At 42.6% G+C, this 20098-nt stretch overlaps 1 protein-coding gene across 1 annotated transcript in view; it reads left to right on the top strand.

Annotated features, from left to right (window-relative positions):
- Positions 1-268: 268 nt before the first annotated feature.
- Positions 269-20098, top strand: part of TMEM179 (transmembrane protein 179) — a 110965-nt gene continuing 91135 nt past the window's right edge. The window contains exon 1 of the mRNA XM_086937895.1: positions 269-702. Within this exon, the coding sequence (XP_086794021.1) occupies positions 401-702 (302 nt within the window). The 5' untranslated portion in view covers positions 269-400. The remainder of the gene's footprint in view (positions 703-20098) is intronic.

Here is a 20098-nt window from a genome sequence, read left to right as displayed (position 1 = left end):
TATGTCCCGGAAATATGTATACATGTTACAGCTGAAGAGTCTGTCTCTCAAAAAATTAATTAATTTTCATGCTGATGTGTCCCATCCCACTAATAACTGTAATTTGTGGACATATTTTCTGAGCCCTCTGCGCGTAAAGTGCCGTTTTTAAAACCTATCAGTCTAGAGGGTATCTCTCAGCCCTGAGTGTACATGTTTTGGTGCAGATGCTACTTCAATCGCTCTTTGTTTACGTGTCACTGGCGCAGACGCTGATCCCCTCGCACTGCAGAATCCCGTAGCCTCCGTCTGCTGGTTTTGCATCGAGCGCTCAGTGCGCAGCCTCCAGCCTGCCTCGCCCGGCTGCTGGGTCCCCTCGCCCCCCGTAGCCGCCTCTGCAGCCGCCGCTGCTGCCGGCATCATGGCTCTCAACAACTTCCTCTTCGCCCAATGCATCTCCTACTTTTTAGCCTTTCTCTTCGGCTTCATAGCGGTGGTGCCGCTGTCCGAGAACAGCGCCGACTTCCAGGGCCGATGCCTGCTCTTCACCGAGGGCATGTGGCTGAACGCCAACCTGACGGCCGAGAGGCAGCGCTTCACCGTGGACGAGTGGGGGCCCGAGTCGGCCTGCAGGTTCAGCGTTTTGGCCGGGGGTCTGGCGCTGCTGGCGGCCGCGGTGCAGGCCTGGAGGACTCTGTTTTTCCTCTGTAAAGGGCACGACGAGTAAGTACCGGGAAGGCGGAGGGAGGCGTTTGGATAGGTAAAAGGACGGTAGGTGTCCCCTAAGTATAGTGAAGGCGGCGGTGGGAGGGGCAAAAGGCAGCAGATGTGCATGGTTGCATGGTGCACATGGAAGGTAGACGACCCTGTATTTCATAGATGCTGTGTGTGCATACGGTGCTTTGAAGCCACATGTTCATGGATTGAAAGAAAAGCAGCTGTGCGAGGGATGTAGGCAGACATGGTTACAGAAGAGCTGAAGGAGTTCATTGCATGAAAATGGCAGGGACAGACGTCGGAATGCGAGAGCACAGCAAATCAAAAAGAGGGCATGATTAGGTGTAAGGGATGTGAGGGGACAGGAAGTTGTCATTCATTACAGGGAGAGGGAGGCGACGGTCAAAGCATGACATGGAAATTATAATTGGTTGAAGGGAATATGGGGTGTAGTTCAAGACACGCCATCTTGAATAGGAGAATGGATTACCTGTCCAGCAGGGGAGGGTTGTAAATTGATAAGCACAGGACAGAGACAGTGCAGTCAAACTGGAGCCGCTGTACTATACTCAAAAAAGTAATTTCAACAATATTTTAAAGTTTTTGGTATCATGCTTTGCAAAACACGTATTTTCATGACTTGGCATTCATATACCTTTTATGCAAGGCGATTCTGTATAATTCAGCATAAAAATGTTTACTAGATTTTTTTAGTGTAACGCGAATTTATGTGTGCCCATTATTTTTTATGAGGCCCGTTAACAGCCTTTCATATTGTTTTGTTCCAGCATGTTAGAGTTTATAAAACTCAAATTAGGCCTCAATGGAATAAGCAAGGGTGTATTTATTTGCTGATAAGTTTGGAGTGTTCCACTTTTAGAGGTATGTATTACAGGGACAGTTTGCGATCAGTCTGAACTTTTTAGAGCACATATAATGGCTGCTTAAATACTGATGCTTATATTCGGTTTGTGTTATGACTTATGTATGTCAGTATTCACACACCCTGTCGTACCTGCCCTCAAACATCGCATCTATTGATCAGAGACTTGGGTATTTCAGAATCAATGGCTCTCCAACATCTTTTTTACAACAATATTCCACGCAGATTAACCACATTTTTATTTTCTAAAAGTAGGATATTCATTTGTGAACAAGCAACCTTTGCCAACTTAATGAACACATCTTGGTTAGGTCTCAACACAAGTCCACATTTTTTTTTAAATTCTGGGAAAGTTCTTTCTGGTCATTCCGGAGACCCCAGGTCCTCAGGCCAGGGTTCTAGGCACCACGTCTCTTCCAGTTATGGCTCCAGTAGGGACCAGTCTAAGCATGGGCGAATTTTGCGAATCTCGCGTTCGCGAATTTTGCGGATTTAGGAACTCGCAATCCGCAAATCCGCGAATTCTCGCGAATTTGCGGATTTTTTTTTTTTTGTGTTTGCGCGGGTTTCTGCCAGTTCGCGAGGGTTTTGTACAATTTCGCAAATTGCGAACTTACCTGTCGGGTCGCAAGTTTCGCGAACTTGTTGTTTCTACGTGTCCAGCCTGTTTGGGACACTCTTCTTCATCACTGCCACTCTCTGTCACCACTGCCACTCTCTGACTACTCATGCCACCCTCTGGCCCACCCATGCCACCCTCTGTTTCATCACAGCACCCTCTGGTTGTCCAGTCAGTGTACATTATTGTGGCAACGCAAGCACACCTTCCCTGCCTCAAGTGACCTGAATTAATTTGGGGCTGATTAATGTGTCACAGAATATTTTTTTAGCTGGCACCTGCTTCCTTAGTGCTTCCTGATTAGTGATCTTTTGCACTTGCTAAGTGCTTTCATTGTTGCAAAATTAGTTACAACACCTGCCCTGCCCCAACTGACAATAATGAATTAGGGGCTGATTAATGGATTTGAACTTCCAGCCTGGCTCCTGCTTGTCTCCCTTAGCTGTAATTCAGGACCTTTGTGGCATATGTGTAACTATTCTGAGGTTCAGAGCAGGGTCACATAATAGTTGCAACTGGCAACTAAACTCTGGAGGGGCCCCTCAGGAAGCACTACAGGAAATGGCTACTAATGATGAGCCTGAACTTTTGAACCTGGTAAGTAGTTTCAGTTTTGCTAAGATCGTATTTCTGCAATTTTGCACTTATTCGCGGGGCGCGAAGTTGTACTGGGAAGCCGCGAACTCACGCGAACAGTGCGAGCAGTGCGAGCAAAATCCGCTGCTCGCGGATTTGCGGATTTTGCGGGAGATTCGCGAATCTCGCGGATTGCGAATTTACCGAAAATCCGCAAAATCCGCGAGCGAAACGGATTTTCCGCCCATGCTTAGACCAGTCCTCTATAGTCAGCTGGACCTTGATGAAGTCAAGAGTCCTATTGTTTTTGTGTCCCTAACACTGTCAAACAGGAGGACATCTACATACCCTTGTATCCCAAAAGAAGGCAGCAGTTAGGAGGCTTCTTATTTCCTGCAGGGCCTTCTTCAGGTGTCTTCTTTCCGGGTCAGTGAATGTTCTGAGGAGGTAGTGGCGTTGTGCCAGTCTTATCCTGTGCACTAGCCAGTAATTGGAGAATGTTTCACTACCAACGCATGTCTCCTTTCTTGTCCTTTGTCCAACTTCTTTTGACACACTTCCTCTTCACTTTACTGTACAGATTCCAGATAGCCTCAATCTGAGATGGCCAATCCCCTCAACAGAAGTGCACCGGGCTCTCTCCATAACCACTCCCCTACTGAGATGAGGTCTCTTTTTCTGACAAGTTCCAAACTGTTTCTCTCTCCTGTTGGGTTGGTTTATTGGGGTCTTGGTCAGTTCTCAGAATGAATATAAGCAGCCCCAATTGGCAACTCTAATTGAAAAGTTGTAGTTTCAAGGATGTCATTTGCTCTGGCAACAGTTCCTTCTTCTCCCATGTAGCTAATCCCTTCCAAGTGCTCAAAGTTTGACAACTCCCCTGGCTTGCTTGGCCCGTGTTTTCTTTGTGAAAGTGTATGTGTTGGAAGGGAATGTTCCCTGAATGGTTTACCGACATGCACCTCTACCCTGAGGTTACTCAATGGTAGTTTTCACTGCTACTCTAGCTTTTTTTTATTTCCAAGTATGCACAACAATCATGCACGTGGCTGCTGACAAGGCTGTGTAAAAAAAGGTTCTGAATCCCTGAGCGGGTCTGGAGAGGCACAGTGATTCTGACTTCCTAGGACATGCTCCTACTGTCTGTAGTCCTGGACATAAACATGGTATGGTGGTTGTAGCATACAGATGTTTCTGATCTGTTGAAAAGGACAGACCTTGTTATGGTCCTTAAACAGTGAGATTCATACCGGCCATACATAAGCCATTTCCGCTGCATTGATGTGCTCGAATTCTACCCTGACATCCATGAGTGAGGGGTGATGTATCAGTACAACTGGTGAATTGTAGTGCAACTCCATGTTGAATGTAAATGTGTCACTGTGGGGCCAGTGTGATCCAGTTTGAATTGCCCCAGGTAACACATGCACAAGATGAAGGCTAACATACAGCTGGCAAAGTATGCATTCCTGAGCTTTGGGTTTACTATCAGATACTAATAATTAAGGTGTGGGAGGATGAAGCCAGTGCATCTACAGTTATGCTGCAGTGACCTTTGTTTAGTAGAGGCCTTCTCATGCCAATTTCTGAACGCATCCATTTGGCTTGATGGAGGAGTGGGGAGATGAAGACACCAGTCTCCCTTGTTTTGCAGAGGGAATTATTCAGGCAGGCCCTGACCATTTTTCTCTCCCATAAAGGGTGCCCCCAAAGCCCTATGGATACCAGGTGCAAGGGTTAAGATTATGCTCAGGGTTTGGTTCTCCAGTTTGAGACACCCTCATCACTACCTTCTGTGGAAACCATCACCTGAAATAAATAGTGTGTCTGCTTTGCAGAGAAGAAGTATACTAAGAGATGGAACTGCTTTACACAGGTTCCAAGACAATGTTAATGGAATGAGCATTTCCTGACTGGAACATGACTATAAATCTTGGATTGAAAGTACACCACTTGAATCCTGATTTCTCGCTGACCAAAGAGGTGGGACTGCGCAGAGTACCAGAATAATTCATGAGATCTAGAGATAATGTTGCTGACAGATAGTTTCTTAACCGCATCGCTGCCGCGGTTATTTTTTGCGCTGTGCGGCTGTTTTCAATTAACCGCGTTACATGACGAGCTCAGCTCGTCATCCGCACACGTCACCCGTGGCTGATGACAAGCTGAGCTCGTCATCAGCATCGAAGGGGTTAAATATGAGTAGACTTCATCTGAGAAGTCTGCAAGGTACTACTGGAGAAGCAGTGGGGCAACTTGGTATTAGAGCTTTCCTGCCTTCTAGTGAGGAGAGTGAAATGTATCCCTGCAGGAAGAAACTCACCAGAGGAGCCTGGCCACAGTGCCCAATTGGATGGGACAGCCCAAAAATGTAGACTAGCTTGAAAATAAAGCATGAGACAGCCTGAGTACTGGAGCGCCTCCATGCCTTCCCGATCCCTGTTCCATCTCCATTAGGGGACTGTGCCCAAGAAGAAAGAGGGAAATACATGCAGGAGCAGCGCTCAGGGATGGGGCCTGTCCCTTTGACACCTCATCACTACTTAAACCATCCCAATAAGAAGGACTGCATCTGCGAACCCCAAAGATTGTGCCAAACACCAACGTTCTGTGTTGACTCTGCTGGTGATATCAGCAGAATAGCTGTAGACTGAAGAATCATCTGCCTCAGAGGGTGGGCTCTACAGTTATTTGCAAGGGGCAGCTGTTATTATGGGCCTGTTCCCCCACAGGAGTCCTCTGACTAGCTGCAGTCTGAATGACTCCTCACACTGGGGACCTCTCTGTGGCTATGCTCAGGTAACTCCTGCATCTTTGAGCTTTTGCTTACTAGACACTGGAACACTTTGGGGGTTAGGAAAACCTATGGTGGGGGTTGCCAGTGACTAAGTCATTGCAGGTCTGTTTATACTAATCAAAGTTACCGTGCACTTGTGAGTTTATTCTAAACCTGATACATATTTGCCTACTTTATCATTAGTACATTCTATAGAACTATGTGCCCTTTCGCGTATATTCATTTATTTGATATATTCTAGAATAATTCTTAATCTCTGTAAGCGTTTAAATTTACCCATGAAATAAATCCAGCAAGGCACGTCCCCTATTAGGAGACCCCTAAGAATTTAGAGTACTAGAGGCCTTTTGGAAATGTGAACTATCAAAAACAACTTACTGCTGTCAGGATTCCCGATAACAAAATGAGGAACTTTCTTCTGGATGATATCATTTTCTGCATGAAACCCAAACATTTCATAAAAATGTCCTTTATACTTGCGCCGGAATTATTAAGACTAACTAAGATTCTGGGTTTGCAATTCCTATGAGAGCAATCAGTCACCACCAAACAAACACTCCTTCATACTCTGCTGCCTGCTGCCCTAGTGGCCAGCTTCAGAGGATAACCTTCTGTTAATCTACTTAATTCAAAACCCTGTTGGTTCACCTTTAATGTGTAAAACAACAGGAGAGAGAAAGGGATTTCTAAAATGTGGAGGGGAATACTCCTGGTTCCCTTGACCGTGAAATGAGAAAACAAATGTAGGAGTACCACCACAGGACCTTTCAAGGTCTCAGAAAAGTGTGGGGAGAGGAAGTACAAAAACGGAAAATATCATTTTTTAAGAAGATCCCTCACTCACCAACCTAGTTGGTGACATGCTTCATCATCGGGGTTTCACCTGGACAGCCGAATGCCGTCCGGGGGTGCTGCGACACCTGATTACAGTGGAGTGTTTTTTTTTCCATGAGTGTAAGTGAAAAAAGTGGATTAAAAATTGGCCAAATATAACTCTATGGAAAAAAACTTTATTCTAGTGCTACTGGACAATGTTAAAAAGTTTCTTAGATACTTGCATAGGTTAGATTGACCATCAGTATCTGACTAGGGTGAAGGTTGAGGTTGAGGGTGAGGTTTTCAGTTCCGATTACGAGCTTCTCACACCTGAAGTTAATGAAATGAGGTCAATTTGAGTGATACCCTTTTGATCCCTGTCCATCTGCACTATTCCGGTAAGGCCATCAATCTTCTCCAGTCTACTGATACAACTCCATTGCCTCTTCTTTTCTTCAAGAGGCAATCCTTTATCCTTCATACTTGTTCTCAATACTAAGAACTCTCTACCTTATTCACGCTGGGATAAAGCAACACCACCTAATTTCCTGAGATCTCCTGCCTCACCTTCCTTACCAAATCTATAGACTGTACTGTTTCACACCAGCATCAGTGCTTTTATGAAGACTTAAAGACAACAAATGGCTTGATGAAATCACCGTCAATGCACGCAGGGTTAGTAATCATGCATATTCAAATGCTTCATTAAGAGTTGTACAAAAGGGGGTGGTGATGGACGGATTCAAGCAAGCCGGGCTGAAGACGGCTGTAATGCCAGAAACCAGTCCTCGTAAGCTTGTTTCCGGTCCAGGGAAGACATGGCTTAGCAGTCCGGGCTGGACTGTTCCCATGAGGCACAGGGTCAGACTGATTTGCATATAGCCATGTCTGAACTGGGGTGGCAGAGTGGGCTAAAGAACAGTGATGGATTAAACCCAGATCTTTTGACTGGGTGTGAGTGTTTGATTGATTCAGATGCTCCGTCCATCACCACCCCCTTTTGTACCGCTTTTGGCCGCCATAAGTGTGGCAGGGTATACTCAGACGTGAGTTCCTTGCTCACTTTGCCACTGGATTCAAGCAAGCCGGGCTGAAGACTGCTGGAATGCGAGAAACCGGTCACCGGAAGCTTGTTTCCGGTCCAGGGAAGACATGGCTTGGCAGTTCGGGCTGAACTGTTCCCATGAGACACAGGGTCAGACTGATTTGCATATAGCCATGTCTGAACTGGGGTGCAGAGTGGGCTAAGGAACGGTGATGGATCAAACCCAGATCTTTTGACTGGGTGTGAGTGTTTGATTGATTCAGATGCTCCGTCCATCACCACCCCCTTTTGTATCATTACAGAGTTGGCACCATCATAGATCTGTTGGCATTATTACACATTGACGTGCACCACATCCATCTTTCTGATGTTCAAGTTGCTGGAGATCAAAGCAATGCTCTTTTAGAGGTACTTCCTAACTGATACCAAGACACTTTTCTTTCCCCTTCAGAACAAGCAAATGTTTTCAACATTATTTTTTTGCATGGATTCTCACTTTTTATATCTTTACTCTGTGACTTATGTCAAATGATTGTTCTTTCCCTTTCTAAACCCACCCCCAAATTTTCACTTGTGCTGTTCTGCAGCAGTCCTCTAACTCTTGTTTTACATATATCTCCAGCTCATTACCTTCTTGAACTACTTCTTAAACCTTATGTTTTTACCTTAAGCTAATGACTTCCATATGTTTGTCTGAATAGACAAAAATCCCAACCCCACCTCTATCAGCAATGCACATCTAAATGCAAAGATAAAACTAGGGTACTAATCAACTCTCCATCCATCAACAATTGCCATCAGTTAGCTGGCGATCAACTGTATGAATCTCTCTTTTGACTAAGTCAAAAATCTTGGGATTCACTGTAATCCTCCAAAAGAATCCACAATGTAATATACTGGTCATTATCTGTTTCTATCAGCTCTGCTATCACAAAATGAATCTAACTTCTTTGTTAGCTGTTGTCATGGAAAGTGACATTCATAAATTATCTCATTTGATCCAATCTTGAATGTGGTAACACTATTTATTTCAGCCTCTCATCATTCCTCTTCTATAGACTCCAAAGAATTCACACTTAGGATCACTTTCTGCTGTCTCTCAAGAGTAACCACCACAGTACTTAAAGCCTGTCGACTCCTCGCTCAGTGTCACACATATACAATTCAAGTATTGCTAATTGTCCGGATCAAATTCTAAAAACATATGCCCCCCTTCGCTCATCCAAATGCCATTATTACAACATTGACTGAAATTTAATTGGTGCCTCCTCTTTTTCTCTTGAGTGCTTAAACTTGCAGGTATTTGTTCAAGGATAGCACTGCAATCTAAGGACGGTGTATCTTCATGATTTATGTAAAAACCATGGGGACAGGCCATGCTGTGGCCTGTAGAGTCTCTGTACACTGTCAACTTTGTAAGTCAAACATAAACAGTATGAGGATGTTGATCTGCCTTTGCTCCCCATCCTGGGACATGCCTATGTCCTTGAGACACCAGATGAGTAGAAGAGACCATTTCCAACTGCTGCTCTTTTCCTGTTAATTTGTCACAGTGTAAAGAGGTAGGTGTACCAATACCCCTCTACCACCTAATTCAGATGCCCTGAAAAATATTGAGAGTAAAATATACAGTGCGTATAAAAATATCTACCATATTACTGTTTAAAGTCTATAAATAAAAGTAGTGAGGTTTACTACTTGCTAGACCTGGCATCTTTTGAGGTTGTTTCCCCTGACTTTGTGATTTCTAACCTCCTGTTTTTGACTTTGTTCTGCTGGCTTTAGGACTCTAAGCACTTTATCACTGTTGACCAATGCTAAAGTGCATGTGCATATATCTAAAATGTGATGACAATTGGTTTATAAATTATTGATATATTTGGTTCACGTATACGCCCTTAGTAAAGTTGTATGCCACATACCTAGGACCTGTAAACCCAAATGCTACTATTGGACCTGCAGCACTGATTGTGCCCCCTACAGAAGTAACCTTTCAACCTTGATTCTGGCCTGCCACTGCAGGGCCGGTGGGTGCAGTTTACTGCCACCTCAACTTGGCATTTCCAACTACTTGCCAAGTCTTAAACTCCCCTTTTATTGCATATCAGTCACCCCTAAGGTAGGTCCTAGGTAGCCCTAATGGCAGTGTGCTGTGTAAGAAAAAGGTAGGACATGTACCTTTTTGTTGTACATGTCCTGGTAGTGACAACCATCCTAGTTCCTTTTCACTATTGTGAGGCCTGCTTCCCTCATAGGTTAACATTTGGAATTCCTTAAATACCCTTTTTAAGTCTAATTCCTGATTGCAAAGGAATGGTTGCTTTGTTTTAAATTACTGTATGGGCAATGCTAAGCCTCTTTAATCGTAAAGTTGGATCTGGAAATTCTAATCTAGAAATGCCATTTTTAGTAAGTGGGGTTTTCTCTGCTCCTTACAGCTTGTGTCCGATACACTTCTGGGGTGGGTGACAGCTACACTTTGTGCATTCCCTCTAGACAGCCATAAGTACAGGACACTCAGCTGCATCTGCATTCATCTGCATACTGATGGGTCTTCCTGGACAAGGGAAAGGGGAGGAGCAGGCACGCACAACTGAACAGGTAGTGGTCTAACCTCATGGAAAACACTGATTTACCCACACAGATAGGCTGGCAGACAGAGCCCGGCTCAAAGGAGACTTGTGCATCGCAAAGGGTTTGCTTTGTAGTCACCTCCAGTTCAATGACACATTTGGATATAAGTATAGGATCTATGACCCCCTTCTCACTAGTTCACTTTACGGTCCTAAGAAGAGTGCCAAGAAGAGGAGCTGTGCTACAAGAGGGACTGCTACTTGGCTAACTACTTTGCTGTGTTGGCCTGCTAGCTGCGTAGAGCTAGGCTAATGGATGGACTGCCACTTTTCTACCTGCTCTGCTGTGTTGGCCTGCTGCCTATGACCTAGGCAGTAAGAAATAATGGACCTGTTCTGTACTACCTTTTTCAACGTAAGCAACTCCAAGGGCTTGCTGTCTTGGTCCCTGTTCCATCAAAGATTTCATTCACGCAAATGACAGTTACTGGGCTCTGCTAATCCAGAGTCTGACTCTTTTTGACTTGTACTCAACCAGTCCTGGGCCTTCACAGATAGTCAGAAGCCGCTTTTTGGCATTCACACTCATCAGTGCGGTGTACAGATCAAGAATGCGGGTCTCGATCCCAAAGCAAATGGCTCCGCTGCCATCCCCCGAGAAAGGTACTGTGCATTCCGGGACTTACGAGACCCCTGCAAGGAACCAGCGATCTCATGGGTGACACAAATGGAGCAAGTAAATCAGTCTCCCAAAAAGTTGACATTGCATTTTAACTGTAATTACTTTGGAAGCATTGCTTAATGCAGACCCGGGGAGAAAGTCTGTTCGAGGTTCGCGACGTGCATCACTGTCATTTTCCCAGCAAAATCTTAAAAACCTATTGAAAGTGCAAGGGCTCTTTCAGCATTGTACATTCATTAAGTATTTGTAACTTAAGATGTTTTAATTGGATTCTTATCATTTTTATCTTGTTTTAAAGAGTAAAAGAGATACTATTTTTATAGCTCATTGTGGAGTTTTTTTGTGGTATTTTCATTGTGTTACTGGATCCACATATGCACAACTGCTTTACACATTGCCTATTATGTTAAGCCTGACTGCTCTGTGTGCCATGCTACCAAAGGGTGAGCGCAAGTTGATTTAAGTTTGTGACTGACTTTCCATGACTGGAATTGTGGTCCCTACTTGGTCAGGGTACATACTTCTGCCAACTAGAGACCTAATTCAAACACTATTTTACTGCCCATCCAACTATAATTGGAGAAATAGAATGAGAAATTGGGATGCAATTAACTATTCCAAATTAAGCCTCACTAAATGTGGGGAAAGTACATACAATGGAGTAGTGAAATTAACTATCCCAACTTCAGTCCTACAATTCATCAGTAAGTTCATACAATTAAATGAAGTTAGATTTACTTTTCTAACTTTAGTCTTACAAACATTAGCAGTGCATGACACTGACTGTTTCAAATCCATTCCAAAAATATTTGGGAAAGTGAATAATTCTGAGTGATGTGGGTTAAATGTAATAATGTTACGTAGTGTAATAGACAATTACATTTTAGAAAAAGGTAGGGATGTTTTTGAAAGAAATTGTTTGTTAGAAAAACTATATTTTTCTTAAAACCTATGGGTCAAAAATACTTTCATTTAAAAAAAAAACCTGTATATATGCTAAATATCCAAATAAATAAACAGGAAGCCAAATTACAAAAATAAAAAAACACATTAAGCTACTGGTCATTTAAATCTGCACTGCAAGACTCTTGTCAGAGCAAAAATCATGGCAACCAGGCAAGAACACACTTAGAACACTCTATGATAGCTCATTCAAGAAATGCACACCAGAAAAATTCTCACAGTTCTATGCATCTTTCTTTGTGACTAGTCACATTTACAACTAACAAATATTTCACATATAGGTACCCGACTGCCCCAATCTACCTTAGGTGCCATCTGTTGACTGTTTCTCAAGCTGAGCTTGATAGCAAGAGGTCTCCATACCAAATATCACATACCCTATGAAAAACTATGAAAACCGCAAAAAACCATTGATATCTAAACACCTTCACTTAACAGATGTACCCTTACCTCTATGATAAATTATCCAATGTGATTAGTTTGTGAAGTGCACACGGTGGAGAGAGGCCAGGGCAGCTGACTCCGGAACACGGGGCTCACGGTTCAATCCCTGGCTCTGGCGGAAGCTCAGCTCACCACCATGTGACTCTGGGCAATAGCTCACTTAATCTTCCTGATGGCCCTCAGTTCCTTGAGACCCATACGGTTGATTTGTTTGTGCTTTACAAGTACCGGGTTACTCAGGGGCCTATTATGATCTTGGTTGGAAAGCGTCTAAACTGAGGTTGGAGGCTTTCCAATCGAAATTGTCTGTTTCAATTCGAACCACCCAATTACAATCTAGAAGGTCAGAATTTAAATGGACCAATCCTTCAGGCTGGACTCCCGAAGGGCTCAAGGACCCCGTCGGCCAGTCAGAGACCGGCCCCTAATCCCAATGGATGGCGTTTCTGCCATTAGGATTACAATGCTGTGTTTCTGACAGACTTTCCAATCCAGGAAATCTGACATGGAAAGCCTGTCATGAAGCACGTTTGTGGGCCACTAGCAGAGCCTCATTCTCCTTTAGGCCTCTGGTTGGGGTGCGGAGTGCCCCCCCTGTTGATCCCTGCACCATGTGGCAGGCACACTGAGGTGCCTGCCAAGCCTGCCTGTTTATGGCCATTACACAAGCTCCCATAGGGAAAGGTGAGTATGCAATCGCACTCTGAAGTAAGTCATAGATCATACTGTCTGTCAGTGGGTGTCAGAATTAAATTTAATAGCAAAACATAACTTTTCCTTTAGGTATCCTTCAATTGTAACTTAATATTTAAGAGTTGTCACACAAGTGAACAACATTTTTCAGACTCAGAGAATTTCTCATCAAAAAATAGATATTAGTTATATTAGAATCAATCAGTTTTCAGCACAAAAAACTTTATCCATAGAACATAGAAAAATATTCATTGATCATATCATGTATGACAACACATTAACTACTGCCTTGATTTGTATAGCATCAACAGTAGTATCAAACACCTTTTGTTCGTCAGTATGGACAGTGCATGGAATCAGCCATACATTGCAATCTATTCATTGTTTATATTCATTTCATTATGCATCCGCAAATAACCATATAAATAAAAAGGTGTTGTAGCGTCAACGTTTCGGTCTCATATGAGGTCTATCAAATCCACAAGACCATCCTCAGGACGATAACATTGCACCATGAATCTAACATAATAAAACATAATTACATATTTAGAAAACCCTGAGTTCAAAAGAGTATTGTCTGCTCAGTTCCCAATTAGAAAATAGAGTGCACCCTCTAATCACACAACCACCACGTGCCAGAACATCAAATCTAAGAACTAAAACTATGTGTGCTTATGCAAACCACCAAAATAAACCTTCATATAAGAATTGGCCAGAAACCAGTGGTGACACACGAACCACACTTATACTCACTTCAGCGCTGGATATCTCTCGGCAACTTTAGCCTGAAAACAACAACAACCCCCAGTCATGAGAAACTCAGACTGGCCTTTAACAATCACCATTAGTGAAAATATCCTACTCTTACCTTCAATATACTCCTCGTTAGATCAAAAACCCAAAATGCATTGGATTATCAATTCCATCATGACCCTTTTTGGACAGCGTTACTACATCAACTCCAGGCTCTTAATTCCAAATAAAGTCGCACTCACAAAGAATTTTCCGTATTACTCCGTAGCTTATTCCTACAAAAGTACCACAGCATGATAAGAATCATCCTGTCATAAAAGACTCACAACGTGCACAAACTAACTCAGCGTGTGAATAGCAAGCTGACTTACTTTTCCAAGGACTTCACTTAATATGTCCACCACACAACAGTGAGACCGAGTGAGGACGCTGCATCTCTCCTGACCTATAAACTTTCCTTGCGTAGCGTGCTCGCACGTCAGAAACGTGTTAGCCATCTTAGGTGTATTCACACGGTTTTGTCTCTAACATACCGTACCGTAATACTACTGCCGACCTTCTACTCTAACTTTACTAATCATCAATCAACATTTTTTAGCTGATTCAATACATATTAATAATTGAGTACAGTGTATTGTAGTTTGCTTAGTTGTCATTCAGATGTATTCACAAGATGTTATATATAGCGTAGCGTATCATGACATTATTGCAGACCTTCTTCTTTGCACTGCCCAATAATCACCTAGTTAACTCAGACGAAAGTTCAAAAATTCAGCGTATTGCAGAATACTGAATTGACATTAGATATCAGCCACCTGTTGGGTGCCTTTTATCAAACTCTATGCAAAGTACAACTGTTTATATGAAATTATGAAATTATGCCTGGTGACCTAAACCAAAAACCTTTATAACTCAGGTCCCGAGCATCTATATACCTCGTATACAGTACTCCGTAGGAGCAAATCAGCATCTAGCCCCTTCAAGGTTGCCAATGTTTGCCACTCCACATGTGAATTCAATCCTTTCTCCACAGTTCTAGCTGACCAGATCCATCTATTCTCATTGAGTTTGAGCAGAGGATCAACATTCTGCCTTCTCCTTGAACTCCTAACAATCTCCAAAACAAACCATTTCATATCCATTGGAGTATGTGATTTTTCCAAATAATGTTCAACCAACGGTGCAGTTATAATTTACATCGAATTAGAGATTAATGCTGCATAATACATTTGTTCACCTCCTGTGTAGTTTTACCTATGTAGTACAAAGAAACGGACATTGTATGCAATATATGACATTCTTGGTCAGACAATTTGAATGGTGTCTTAAAATCCACTCATTTTCATTTAAAAAGCATGATTTTACCACAGATGTAGTTGCACAAGCTGCACAATGTCCACAAGGATAGTGTCCTACTATAGGTGTTACTCCGCATACATTTTGCAGGGTTGTAGAAGCTGGTTCTGTGTAGGCTTTGACCAAATTATCCCTTAGATTTCTTGCTCTTTTAAAAGCAAATCGAGGTTGCTTCAATTGTGGTTACATTTTTTGCATCAGGTACCAATTCCTTGACACTATCTTTTTTATTGTATTGGATTCAGTTCCAAAAGTAGTGACACAGGTGATAGAATCATATTCATTTTCATGATGAGTTTTTGCTTGCAACAAAGCCTGTCGGTCATAATACCAAGCCTGTTTCAACAAGCGTTTCAACAATCTATAGGGATAATTTCTCATCACCAACTTGGATTGTAAAACTTTGGCCTCTTTGAAGTAATCTTCCCCTTTGGTACAATTCTGTTTAATCCGTAAAAAGTGTCCAAAAGGGAAATTGTCACTTAAATTACGCGGGTGATGGTTTGTGTATTTTAAGAGCGTATTTCTCGCAGTGGGCTTGGATGAAAAGACTTACTGATAGGTCACCCTCATCATTCCCAATGAGTAAATCTAAGAAACTTATGGACTGTTTGTTATATTCAATCGTGAATTGAAGATTGATATCTTGCTCATTGAGCCACGAATGGAACTCCTGTAGCAAAGTGGTAAGACCTTCTCATATTAGACATACATCATCTATGTATCGTATATATGTCTTTATATGGGAATGAAAAGGGTTGTTGTTATAAATCACTCTTTCCTCAAAGGAAGACACAAACAGGTTCGCTATATCTGAGCAAAAATTGCAGATTTGCATGGTCTGCCCTTTAAAATGTCCACATCAGGTTCTGTCTGACTTCATTGTAGATTGTGCTAGAATTGCGCTGGAACAGAATTATTTTATGTTTAATAGGGACTTTTTAGGTCAAATAAAGGGTGTTTCTATGGGAGCAATTTTTGCTCCAGATATAGCAAACCTGTTTGTTGCTTCCTTTGAGGAAAGAGTGATTTATAACAACCCTTTTTATTCTCATATAAAGAAATATCTACGATACATAGATGATGTATGTCTAATATGGGAAGGTATATGTATTCAAGAGGGGGGAGAAGGAAGAGACTGTGATCCATTCAGCTTCCTTATTCTGATACCAAAAAAATCAAGAGGGGAACGGATCACTTGTCCTGCGTAACTAGGGTTTTAAATATTTTGTGTAGTCCACCAATAAAAAAATCCTCATTCACGTACAGAGGATGGTGAAGGCGGTATATCTTAATTCTCCGCCTTACTCTACTGAACGTGACAGCATCATCCTCGGGTTAGTCCTTATGCTTCCTCCACCCGGAGGTGTACCATTGGTTAGTGCAGTAGTTATCAGTGATATAGGGGTCTCAAAAATATATATATTTTCAAAATACTCGTATAGCCAGATGCAAAATTTTTATTGGGTCTGGATTGGATGTCTTTTAAAAAAGGTTCCGTGCATAATGGTATTTATTAGGAATCTCCCGCACTTAGTGTGTCCAAGAAAAGGTCGACATGTTTCAGCCCTTGGCATTGCCCCTGTGGGTCAAGTGGGCTTCCTTCAGTACCTTGAGTGAAAAAGGGTGAGTGAGAAAACCAGTGTGTCTCTGTGTCAGGGTTTTTTATTATGATTCAGATATATTAATCTGATTTGAAATGAGGTCCAGATGGTACCTATAAAGAAGGGGGCGAAAGGAGGAACAAAATATGGATATAGGGAAGGTTGTTAGGTGTACACTTTTCCATGTTTTAGCTGACTATAAGCAAAGACAGAAAAGAAACAATAAAATGGCAATTCTTTAAGACTTCAGCAAATGTCCTGAATAAGGCTGTTTGAGGCAAAAGATCTCTCTATGTTCTCTCATTTGTATAACCAATTGGGAAAAGCTATGAGGAGGGTTAGCATAGTGCTCCATGATTACAGTAATGCAGATGGTTAACTCTCAAGTGTATGGTAATCTATACTGAAAGCATCCATATTTATAGTGCCCAGGAGTATGTGTTGATCTAATCTCATTTTAACCCCTTCCATGCTCATGAGGGAACGGTTCCGTCATGAGGGTCGGTTGAGCTGTGCTCATGACGGAACCGTTCCGTCATGAGCCAATAGGCTCATTAGAACCTTCAGCACAGCGCAAAAATTTGCGCCGCGCTGAAGGGGTTAAAGTGGTGTATATAACCGGAAAATCAGCAGGGTGATGCCCTCTTAGATATTGGTGTTGTCTCTCGTATTTCGTAATTACTGTAAGCCTTAATGGTATTAACTTCTAACCCATTCAGAGTTAAATATGCCGAAATAATGCACATAAGGTGCATTTGGTGGAGACTAGGATATCGCATCTTTGCCATTAGTTTTGCCTCTTGTTAAGCTTTTATGTGGTTGACCTGCATGGTAAATTGTCCGCTATCCAATTCAGAGATATACTAGTGGCTAAGGTTACATTTTTTCAGGACATGTCTTATAGGTGCATAAGCGCTCGGTAGACAGCGGGCATGTTAATTGGAGACTAGGTGCCTGTGCAAGCGAGCACTGTTCGGTGAACTTCTAAACCTTTTCTCTGTATCTAAACTGTTAATGCGCAGCAGCGAGCTGACAGACAAGAAAAATACGTGAACCAAAAATCATACCTCACTGCTAAACGTTTAGCGCATACCTAATTGTCCTATAGTACAGACATCAGCGGGTGGCCAGAGTGTCTGTTCCCTGCTGAAGAAAGACAATACACATGTGCGATTGCTCGGAGTAGATTAATACGTTACAGTTTGTAGATCATAGTTCAAACGACGACCTGCTTCTACCTTCGGCATTGGCGTAGCACAGCTTGTGCTGACTCTTCCTCTGGGGGCCTGATTACGCTTTTCCTTCCAGGCCGCATGCTTTTCAAGGAAAGGCTAGAGCTAGTAAAAAGACTGTGCAGTGAAAGTTTTATTGTGATGTCTATGTGGAGGCATTATTTATAAAAGAGCCTATGATATTAAGGATTGGTGTGTTGTAATTCACGATGTAACACCATATTTCGAAAGTAAGGAAATCTTGGAAACATTTTTAGAAAAAAGGGGGGCCTTTTTGTTTGGTGTCCTAACTAGAATAGTATTGGTGGTGGTTATTGTTACTCAATACGATCAGGAGTCCTGATTTAATGATAATGGTGGTTCCTAACAAAGTTTTACTTATTTTAGGTCCTCAAATGTAGTTATAACCACCTCAGGAAGCATGTGTGTGAAATCTCTCTACTGAGGTTTAATAGTTTTCTTCTGTGCTTGTGTCACTATTTTACTTTTTGAAGGCAAGGGGAACACAAGTATGCTTCCTTATGTAAACCTCTTAATATGGTACGTTTTCTCTGTTCTATGTATCTAGTACCCTTTTAGAGGTTTAATCTAGGGGTTGGCGTAGCACTCCGCTCCATCCACGGAGTGTGCGTAGTGTTGCCTACTTCGCGATTCGCAAAGTAGGCATAGTAGACAACACTACGCACACGCCATGGCGGTGCAAAGTTGCCTGCCACCCGTCTCCCTCCCGCCCTCATGTAAATGCCCTCGAAATGATTTTAAAAATTGTAAAAATAATTAAAACGACTTACCGGACATGCGGCGTCCCGGGACTCCCTCTTCCTAGTTTCTCGCCACTTCTTACTGACAAATGCGCATGCGCGGGTGCCCGGGCTACCAGAAGTGATCCGGATGGATAACCGGCTCCTTCCTATTCCAAAGCCAAGACTTCAAAAGGTACCCCCAGAGCCTTGGGGTAAAGCACTTAAAAGTCACCCCAAATGACGCCAAGCCAATAGAGAAGTGGAACGATTTATGAGGACTCTCGATAAAACACTAAGAATCGGAGTTAATTTGGGTGAAGACCTTGAAGCTGGATTTCAGTGGGTCCTGAAGGGTAAGCGACAAACCCCAAAGAGCACCACGAGAAGTGCCCATGTGGACCTTCCGCTCAAGCGACCCGCAAGGGATACCATACTTGCCAGCTGTTGATGGCTGCTGACATCCATGGATGAAGAGGCAGTACAGGAAAAAGGTCACAAAATGAAGCTAAGGCCGGTCATAGAAGAGGGACATGAGCACTAATCTTGCAAGCAGGGGATGGGTGTTCTTCAAAGATTGTAACCTGGGGCACAAGTTTAGAACTCCCTATGGAGAGGACCCATGGCGAGTCACCCCAATGCAAGGGACGATAGTCACAGTAGTGCAAGGGTGATAATGGGAGAGTTAATGACCAGGAACATATCCTTGTTCAAGAGAGCGCATGGAACACCACACCTGGAGATGGCTGGCCCCTGGCAAATATACGTATTGTCGAAGACCAAACCCAGAGCCCAGTCGTATGCTGAAAGACTATGTGTGGGGTAACCAGGAGGTTAGGGCTAAAGACTAACAAGGGGAGGGGTTAAGAGTGCAGAGTACCACCTAGAGTGGTACTCAGGCATAAATAAAAATGCCTACTCATGGCCACGCCCAGACCCAAGAGTGTCTGGTGTCCGCTTAGTTTACCGTCCGGACCAGGGCTGTTGTATATGGCCCCTGGCCACATTACCAAACCTTACTCCTGTTCTTAATAGATTATGCAACTCTATCAACTCTCGATGCCTCAATTGGCTTTACACGCTATACATACATTTGAATGATTCCATTTTCTTAATCTGCCAATGCGGAATCACGCACCTCAAACAGTATACAAAACGTATTTATTGTCAGTAAATATAGTAATAAAACATACATGTCTTCACATTCCTAACTAGTAAAAAATGAAAAAAAATATAACTCAATGCACATCAGCTGAATTTTATTGGTTAAAAAGGTATAAATTCACACATATTAACATACGTGATGAATAAAAACAATACTTGACCTCAAATATTCTCAGTCCAGTGAAAAAATTAAAACAATTTGATTTCCGGCATTCTAACTGTCATGAAGCCTTAAAACAGATCACATTTTAGATATTAGTCTAAGGAATACTTTAAAAATACACAAATTCTGAAAGGGTGCATTTAAAGTCATACTTTCACACACACCAAGTGTAAGGAAGAAGTCCCAGGTTATTATTGCATCTCCTTATAGTTAGTGACGGAACGTCTCATACATTGCGTCAGTAGAGAGCGAGCAAGGGCAAACATTTCTAGCTGAAGGGGAGACACATCCCGCTTCGC

Source organism: Lissotriton vulgaris, chromosome 9, assembly GCF_964263255.1.
Source record: "Lissotriton vulgaris chromosome 9, aLisVul1.2, whole genome shotgun sequence".
Taxonomy (NCBI): domain Eukaryota; kingdom Metazoa; phylum Chordata; class Amphibia; order Caudata; family Salamandridae; genus Lissotriton; species Lissotriton vulgaris.
This window is presented reverse-complemented; position numbering and strand designations above follow the sequence as displayed.